General features: G+C 55.7%; 1 protein-coding gene across 2 annotated transcripts in view; it reads right to left on the bottom strand.

Moving 5' to 3' along the window:
- Window positions 1–9,197, bottom strand: part of ABCG4 (ATP binding cassette subfamily G member 4) — a 29,042-nt gene extending 19,845 nt beyond the window's left edge. The window contains exons 1-6 of one of the 2 annotated variants that reach the window (XM_070426221.1): window positions 9,107–9,197; window positions 8,384–8,603; window positions 2,040–2,157; window positions 1,793–1,925; window positions 1,629–1,679; window positions 1,047–1,192 (exon numbers count right to left, since the gene is read on the bottom strand). In XM_070426221.1, the coding sequence (XP_070282322.1) occupies window positions 1,047–1,192; window positions 1,629–1,679; window positions 1,793–1,925; window positions 2,040–2,157; window positions 8,384–8,600 (665 nt within the window). In that variant the 5' untranslated portion in view covers window positions 8,601–8,603; window positions 9,107–9,197. Of the gene's footprint in view, window positions 1–1,046; window positions 1,193–1,628; window positions 1,680–1,792; window positions 1,926–2,039; window positions 2,158–8,383; window positions 8,604–8,753; window positions 8,767–9,106 lie in introns of those variants that run through there. The other variant, XM_070426222.1, reaches the window with a different exon arrangement.
- Between the last annotated feature and the right edge of the window lie 128 nt (window positions 9,198–9,325).

Here is a 9,325-nt window from a genome sequence, read left to right as displayed (position 1 = left end):
GAATAAAGAGGAGGTAGAGAAGTGCACGGATCCTTTGCAATCACGTGGAACGTGCTGTGGAAACACGGAGTGAAAGAGGTGGAGTATTCAGCCCTCTGCATGAGGGTATTGCAGGGAAGTGAGAGAAGGTTCTGGAAGGAGAACACGCTAAGCCAGGTGAAGGTGCAAAGGCAGGCGTGGTGGGGAAGGGCATTCCGGGCAGAAGACACAGCACGTGCAAAGCTTAGAGGCATGAATCACATGGCCCGACTCAGGAATTCTAAGCAACTCGGTATCATTAGAGCAAACATACAAGACAGCGTGAAGCAAGAGGTGAGGTCAGAGCAGGGCCTTGTGAGTCCTCTGACTTGATCCTGAAGGCAAATGGCATCATACATGTTGTCAGTGGGGAGGAGAGCATCGCCAGGCTTGGCTTTTTTTTCTTAAATCCTCACCTGAGGATATTTTCCCATTGATTTTAGAGAGAGTGGAAGAGAGAGGGAGAGATAGAAATACATCGACTGGTTGCCTCCTGCAGGAGCCCCGACCAGGGCCCGGGAGGAGCCTGCAACAAAGTACATGCCCTTGACTGGAATCAAACCCGGGACCCTTTGGTCTGCAGGCTGTCGCTCTATCCACTGAGCCACACCGGCCAGGGCTGAACTTGGCTTTTAGAAAGCTCACTGTGGTGGCGGCTTGGAGGGAGGAGGGGCCGGGAGAGACTGAAGGTGAGAACACAGGAGCAGGTTGCAGAAATGCAGGCAATGGTTGATGGTGCTTTGAACTTAGCACTGGCACTAGGAAGGGGCTAGGGTGAATCTGAGAGGTGGAGAAGAAGGTAGAATCTGCAGGACTTGGTGACTGGCTGTGGCGAGAGAAGGAGATGGAGGCATCAGGCAAGGAGGAAGGGTTTCTGCCTGTGAGGGCGGCGGCGGCAGCCACGGGCCTGGCAGGGAGAGAGAGGCATGGGCCTCATCCTGGCCCAGGAGGCTGAGGGCAGGCCCTGGTCTCCACAGCCAAACAGGTGCAGCCTCCAGCGTGAGCACAGGCGGGGAGGGGAGAGCTACCTGGTGGGCTCATCGAAGAACATGACCGGCGGGTTGTTGACCAGCTCCAGGGCGATGGCCAGGCGCTTCCTCTGCCCGCCCGAGAGCAGGGCTGTCCTCGTGTGGGAGCAGGACATCAGGCCCAGCGCCGTCAGGATCTCTGTCACCTGCCCAGCCCCGCCCAACCCCAGCTCAGCTTCAGTGTCTCTGCTTCCCTGGGCACCACCCCAATTTATTTATTTATTTTTAAAATTAATTTTTTTATTGATTTCAGAGAGGAAGGGAGAGGGAAAGATAGAAATATCAATGAGAGGGAATCACTGATCAGCTGCCTCCTGCACGCCCCCTAGTGGGGACCAAGCCGGCAACCTGGGCATGTGCCCTGACTGCAGAATCGAACCATGACCTCCCGGCTCATAGGTTGATGTTCAACCACTGAGCCACGTTGGCCAGGCTGGGCCCACCCCAACGTAAGCATCTCCCTTAAGTCCAGGGCGCCGGCCGTGTACACCACTCTTCCACGCCCCCAGCTCAGCGCCGCAGAACACAGTAGCACCAAAAAGGATGGCCGTCCCACCCCTACCCTGCCCCTGCCCCACTCACCAGCTCCTTCTTCACCTCTTGCTTCTCACTCAGCTTCAGGTTCGCAGAGACCTGAGGCCCAGAGAACAGGCGGGTCAGCTGTGTGTGAGAGGAGGCCCCTGACCCTTAGCCCAGGAGGAGGGTGGGGATGGAGGGGCGATGGGAGGAGGGGCCGCCAGCCTCACCATCATGGCCTCCCACACGGTGAGGTGTGGCAGCAGCAGGTCGTCCTGCATGATGTAGCAGGACATCTTGCGGAAGGTCCTCAGCTCCCGCGGCCTCCCGTTGACCAGGATCTGCCCCTTCATTCCCGACTCCCTGCAGGGACGTCATTGGGGGTGGGGGTCAAGGCTGCTTCGGACACCTGCTGGGCTCCTGTGGGGGGGCCTCCTCCCTGGGCCCTGCCCCCACTCCACCCAGCATCACCCTCACCTGTATCCTGCCAAGATGTTCATGAACGTGGACTTGCCAGCCCCTGAGGGGCCCATGATGCCAATTAGCTCCCGGCGGCAGAATTTACCCGATAGGCACTTGAGGAGGGTCTTATAACCTGCAGTGATGGAGGGAGGAATGCTGGGTAAGGGCTGGAGTGAGCAGAGGCCTCGGGGCTTGGGGGAGCCACCATGACTGTCAGGGCAATGGGCAGTCCTCGCTCAGTGTGAATCGGGGAGGATGGGGAAGGAACCTTCAGAGCCCCTCGAAATGACCACTCCACTGTCCAAGTACCAGCGGTGAGCCCGGCCCTGGCCAGTGTGGCTCAGTGGCTAGAGTGTAGGCTGTGGACTGAAAGGTCCCGGGTTCCATTCTGGTCAAGGCCACATGCCTGGGTTGCAGGCTCCATGCCCAGTGGGGGGTGTGCAGAAGGCAGCCGATGATCAGTGATTCTCTCTCATCATTGATGTTTCTCTCTCTTTCTCCCTCTCCCTTCCTCTCTGAAATCAATAAAAATAGATTTTTTTTTTAAAGTACCAGCGGTGACAATGCTCTTCTGAAAGCCATGGGGAAACCCCACATCTCATGGCTGGGCACGGGGAGGGGTCAAGGTTACAGACAGCCGTCAGTCACGCTCTCACCCCCTCCAGAAGGCTTTCCCACTGACCCAGCCTGAGCTGCTGGGTGGCCCCTGGGTTCCCGGAGCACTTCTCACCGCCGGCAGGGCTGGTATTTGCTTGTGCCCGTCGCTCCCCCTCCAGTGAGCTCCTGGGGCAGGTCTCCTCCTCCTCATCTTTGTAGCCTCGGCAGACTCTCTGGCAACTAGATGCTCCCTAGTGTTTGCTCCATGGACGTGTGTTCACAGAGACTGGGCCTCGTTCTGAAAGGCCATCTTCTCTGTGGGCGCTCTGCCCCGGGCTTGGATCTGCAGCCCCTAACACGGCCCAGTAAAAGCTCACCTTCACTCACTCATCGGAAGGCAGAAAGGCACTGGGTCAGAGTCAGGTGAATCTAGGTTCAATTCTAGCTCCAGCCCTAGCTGGTGTGGCTCAGTGGATAGAGCATCGGCCTGCGGACTGAAGGGTCCAAGGTTCGATTTCAGTCAAGGGCACATGCCCGGGTTGCAGGCTCAATCCCCAGTAGGGGATGTGCATGTGTAATCAATCAAAAAAAAAAATCCAATGAAATAATCTATGTAAAGCATATGACAGTGTTTGGTATGCAGCCCGCTAAAAAGGTGACATCATATTATTAATTCTATTTGACAAATGTTATTGATATCTACTATATTCCAGACACTGGACAAAACAATGAGGAAGACACATTTCTGTACTCAAGAATCTCACAATCTACGTAAAAAATATCTGAGAAAAAATCTATAAGGGTTATAACAAAAGTATATGCCCGGCCGCTGTTGCTCAGTGGTTGAGTGTCGACCCATGAACCAGGAAGTAATTGGTTCACCCCAGTCAGGGCACATGCTTGGGTTGCAGGCTCAGTCCCCAGCAAGGGATACATATATAAAATATATAAATACATGTATATATTTTTATTGATTTCAGAGATCCAGGGAGAGGGAGAGAGAAACATCAATGATGAGAGAGAATGATTGATTAGCTGCCTCCTACATGCCCCCTAGGGGGATCGAGCCTGCAACCCGTGCATGTGCTCTGATCCGGAATTGAACTGTGACCTCTTGGTTCCTGGATCAACACTCAACCCCTGAGCCACACCCAGCTGGGCAATAAAAATATATTTTTTAAAAGTATAAATAATGCACAATGCAGATGCAGACAATGGGACTGATCAGGGTGGAGGGCAAGGGGAAATCAGGAATGGCTTCATGGAAGAGGTGGTATTTGCACTAAGTCTTGAAGGAAAAGCAGATTTCAAAATGGTAAGGGAAGGCAGAAGTCCTCCAGGCTCTGGGAGGAAAAGCTCTCCCATACAGGCACATCTCTGTAATACAATCCAGGGAGCAGAGGGCAGTGACGGGGGGGGGGGGGGGGGGTTGTCACCTGGTGAGACAAGGGGTGGAGAGAAGGACGGAGCCAATGAGGTGGGCACGGCCTGCTATGCTTGCCGTCAGAGGGGACAGCGGCTGCCCACTGTGGGTCCTGAGAGCACCACCTGCCTGGATGGTGCTTCACAGTTCATGTCTGTCGCCTTTCTGAGTGTCCTCCACCCGCCATAGTTACCATCTCGGGAGGCAACAACTACCTTCCAAAATAAATCCAAGGCTAAATCTGCGCTAGGCTAATTCCATTTTCCTCAGTTGATAACGCAAACTGAATGAAGAAATTGGTGAAAATTTGAAAGTTAAAAAAAAAAGAAAAAGATGGCAGTGGCTCCCAGGATATTCCAAAGCACTCAGTTTTAAACATGCGGATGGGTGCTGACCCCCCCTGGGGGGGAGATGCGTACATTTATCAGATCAAAACCAACCTGGTCAGCCTCCCCTTGGCCCCCGTACGGTAGGGGTGGGGAGTGGGGCAGGCACCGGCGCAAAAACAAAACAACAACAAAAAACAAAGCATTCAGTTTTATCTATCAGATCTATAGTTGGGATCCAGGTTGTGATAAGAAAATCTCTCAGAAAAATATTGCCCCTTTGGCTAACATCCCCAAAGCACCCGTTTAGTGATTTAAACTAGTTGATATACAGCACTTAGAAAAATAAATACTACAAAAATTCTAATGGGAAAGCCTTTTAAGTTCATTACCTTTCTTGCTGCTGTAGCAACAAAGATGAAGCCACTGGGGCCCGGGGATACCCAGTGACTCTCTGCCCCTCCCCACCCCCCACCCCCCCGCCCCCCAGGTCACAGGACAAGCTGCTTCCTGGGGGAGGGGAGGTCATGGGCTCCAGCTCGGCCTCGGTCATCACATCACCACCGATCGGAAGGCATGCTCCTGTGCTTCAGCACATGCCTTTCCGAGACACGCACGGAAGTGGTTTCTTCGGCAGGGGAGAAGCTGGGAATACTGAGCTTCCCCCTTTCATCACAGCCAGGCACTGGGCTGATGCTGACGCCTAATTCAGGCGCCTTCCACTTGCCTTCCACAGAGCATTTCCACAGGCCTCGGAGCTTCGCAACAAGCCGGGGGCGGGGGACACACACACACACCCTATCATCCCAGCTGACAGACGAGGACAGTGAGGCCAGGAGAGGTAGCAGCCTTCCCAAGGTCACATCTCTTTTTAAAAAAATATTTTTATTGATTTCAGAGAGGAGGGGAGAGGGACAGAGAGAGAAGCATCGATGATGAGAGAGGATCACTGATCAGCTGCGCACTGGGGATGGAGCCCACAACCCAGGCCTGTGCCCTGACTGGGAATCGAACCGTGACCTGGTTCGTAGGTCCACACTCAACCACTGAGCCACACCGGCCGGCCAAGGCCACATACCTTACAAGTGGCTAGGAACCCATGTCTGGGATTCCTGCTGGACCATAACTACTCAGCATGGAAGGGGCCTGTAGAGAACCAAAGTTCTAGTCCCACCTCACTAACTCTATTTGCAATTTTAAGTCACTTAATCTTCCAGAGTCTCCACGTCCTTAACTATGAAATAAAAATAGTAATATCTCCTACCAAGGATATAATAGGGATATTGTGAATGTTGAGATAATTAACTTAAAGGTGTTTTAAGAGATCAACCAATGAAGTTGTATGCATATATGCATAACCCATGGACACAGACGATGGGGAGGTAAGGGCCTGAGGGCAGGGGGCGGACAGGAGTGGGCTGGTAGAGGTTAATGGGGAAGTGGGGAGGAGAACCTATATAATACTTTCAACAATAAAGATTTATTTTAAAAAAGAAAAAAAGTGTTTTGCCCTGCCCCTGGCTGGTGTTGCTCAGTGGTTAGAGTGCTGGCCTGTCCACCAAAAGGTGGGAGTTTGATTCCCAGTCAAGGGCATATACCTGGGTTGCAGGTTCAATCATGGCATGGGTGGGGCATGTGTGGGAGGCAACCAATCGATGTGTCTCTCACATTTGATGTTTCTCTCTCTGTGTGACCCTCCCTCCCTCCCTCTCTTCCTTCCACTCTTTCTAAAAAAAATCAATGGGGAAAAAAAAGTATTTTGCTCTGGCTGGTGTGGCTCAGTTGGTTGGAGCATAGTCCCATTCACTGAAGGGTTGCAAGTTTGATTCCTAGTCAGGGCACATATCTAGGTTGTGGGTCCGATCCCCAGTTGGGGCACGTACAGGAGGGAACCAATCCATGTTTCTCTCACCTGTTTTCCTCTCCTTCTCCCTTCCTCTCTCTCTAAAATCAATAAAAACATAGCCTCAGCTGAGGAAATTTTTTTTTTAAGTTTAAAAAAGTGTTTGAAAACCAAGAAACGTCACATATAATTAGGGGAGACTGGTGAGAAATCCTTACCTCGAAAAGATGGAACTCCCTCTCTCCACACCCCTTGCTTTTTCCCCTCTCTGCCTACCTGCAATTACTTTCTGCCCTTTAGAGAAAGAGAGAGATTCGAGTGAAAAGAGGAGTTAGAGAGAGGACAGAGGGCAGAGAAAGGGGCAAGGCTGCGAGTCAGCAGAAGGGACAGCAGAGCAAAACGGGGCTGGCAAGGCGAGGCGTGAGGACCAGCTGAGGGTGCCAGTTTTCACTGGTGGTTGAAGCGACCAGAGAGCCTTTTCATCTTCATTTCTCCTTAAAACTGCAGAAATGAGAAGGCTGAGGAAATAACAGCTGCCCCTCATTTTGCCCAGAGCTGGTCTCAGAGCTGAGAGAGGCTGCTTAGGGACAGGGTGCTGAGCAGGGAGCCCACGTGCCTCCGTTTCCATTGGCTCGTGCCCTGTGACCTCTGGGTCGCTCCCTGGAGTGAGGGCGGGGAATTCTGAGACCTGGAGATCTATTCTTCACCCTCAGAGAACAGCGTCCAGCTTCACTCCCCACCCACACCATCCTAGCCCGCTCGGCCCAGGGCAGGAGATGTGGGGGGTGGTCAGGGTGCAGAGCGCTGAGAGCCCCAGACCTCACCCAGATGTCCCGAGGGGGAGGTTAAGAGAGAGAAAACAACCGTGAGCAAAAGAGGGGGCTTCGCAGTAAGTCTGACAAGCTCAGGGGGTCACGTGGCAGGCCTGACAGCTCAGTGACTAAGAGGAACTTCACAGGCCGATCTGGCCATAATCCCCTACCTGGGCAGGCGTTGGTGACTCTCCCTACGTGAGCCCTGTCCACTGTTATGCATCGCACACAGGGTAGCACCTCAGAAACAGATGCTAGGAGGATCCGCTTTTTCAGACCCTGAAGGCTCCCAAAGTCCTCGTTGTGATCTTGTTGCCATTTCTACGCACTGTAAATGTTAAATTCCAGAGACTTCCACTTCCCTCATGTAACCCTCCTTACGGTCTCTCTCCTTTGATTCTAAATGCATGAAAAGACTGAAACATTTTCTCAATTTGTTGAGATCCTGCTTCTGGGCAAGTCCTCAGTTTCAGTAAACTCCTGTAGATTTTTTCTATAGGTGTGGACATTCGTATGTTGACAGAAAAATGCATGGAGAGCTGTAAAACCTGGCTTCTGGGCCCAACTCTACCACTTATTAGCTGTGTGACATGGGTCAAGTTACTCAACTTCCCTGGGCCTCAATTTTTATATTAGTAACAGGGGATGTCATCTATCCTGACAAACCATCACCCTCCCTGCTGTGAAGGCTTCGGCAAGAATGGAGTAAGATTCAGGAAGGAGAACATCTTTAAAGATTAGCAGTGTTGCCTGGCCCGTGTGCTCAGTGGTTGAGCATCATCTCACGCACCAGGGGGTCCCTGGTTCAATTCCTGGTCAGGGCACATGCCCGGGGTTTCGGGAGGCATGGGGTGTGCAGTGTGGGGTGTGCAGGAGGCAGCCGGTGGATGTTTCTCTCATTGATGTTTCTATATCGCTCTCCCTCTCCCTTCGTCTCTGAAATCAATAAAAACATATTTTTAAAAACTAGCAGTGTTCTAGAGGTACAAGGTTATTTGCTAAACACTGAGAACACACACACACACACACACACACACACACACTTCCTCATGCGGGCCCTCAAAGGCAAGAATCCTCCCTAAAAATAAAGAAAACTCTTCAGTGACCAGAGGGCATAGTAGCCACCGAGGGGAGGAAAGCGTCAGTGACCAAGGAAACCTAGTGCCTCCCAGAGCTCCCACGTCGGGAGACCCGACCCCGGCACCTCCACTAAGTGAGGGGCTGAGGTTTCCGTGTGCCCACGGGGCAGGCTTCGCAGAGGGGACACCCAGGCCTCCTGCTCATTGTGGGGCGCGGGGGGGCCCCAGCTTCCCGCCACCTGCTCCCCCCCCCCCCCCGCAGGTCCCCCTTCTCCCTACCGCGCCTTCGCCAGCAGGGCCCCTCGCGCACGGAGTAGGACAGCTCCACGAACTCCACGTCCACGGCCGAGCGCTTGGGGAGGTGGGAGAAGCGCTGCGCCTCGGTGATGTGGTTCTCCACCTTCTTCAGGGGCGCGGTCAGCACGGGGGGCTCCGGCCCGGCCTCCAGCGCCCCGGCCGCGGCCACAGCCCCGGCCTCCAGGGCCTTCGCCGCCATCGCCTGCGGTGCGGGGCCTGCTCAGTGCGGGGGACCCAAGCCCGGTCAGAGCCCCCGTTGCTAATGCCGCCCCCGCCCCGCACCCCGCCTCCCTCTCCAGCGGAGGCACCCCGCTCCCCGCCGCCGGAGCCTCGCCCTCTCCGCGCCCCTCACCAGGTGCAGCCCCGACCTCGCCTCGGACCCGCAGCCCAGCCCGACCCGGCCCGGCCCGGCCCGGCCAGCCCCTCCTCCGGCGGCTCCAATGTCCCCCGCCGCACCGGGGATGGGCCGGTTGGGCGGCGGGAGGGTGACCGCCGGGAGGTCGGGGTGCAGGTGGGCGCCGGGCGGGCCGGGGGAGCGGGGGCTGGAGGCTCCACCCCGTCCCGGGCGTAGCGTCCTGGCCCCTCCCGCCGGCGCCCCGCGTCGCGCGTCCCGGGCGCTCCCCGCAGACCCGGGCACCCCGAGCCCCCCACCCCGCGGCCGGCCAGGCCCCCGCGGGGCTCCCCCACCCCCGCGCGCCGCGTCACCTTGAGGCGCCCCGGGCGGGCCGGGCCGGATGCTCCGCGCGGTCACGGCCGGGGATGGGGCCTCCGGGCTGCGGCACCGGATCCGGCGCCGGGTCCCCGCAGCGCGGGCCGGAGCGGGGCAGGGCGGGGCGGGGCGGGCGCAGGGGGCCCCCGGGGGCGGGGGATGCCGGGTTGCGCGGGGAGGTCGGGCCCTGCGCCGCGGGGCTACGCGCACGGGGT

This window comes from Myotis yumanensis, unplaced genomic scaffold (genome assembly GCF_028538775.1).
Source record: "Myotis yumanensis isolate MYYU_CA2020_CCGP unplaced genomic scaffold, mMyoYum1.0.hap1 SCAF_10, whole genome shotgun sequence".
Classification (NCBI taxonomy): domain Eukaryota; kingdom Metazoa; phylum Chordata; class Mammalia; order Chiroptera; family Vespertilionidae; genus Myotis; species Myotis yumanensis.
The sequence above is the reverse complement of the archived record's forward strand: the minus strand, read 5'-3'. Positions and strand labels throughout refer to the sequence as shown.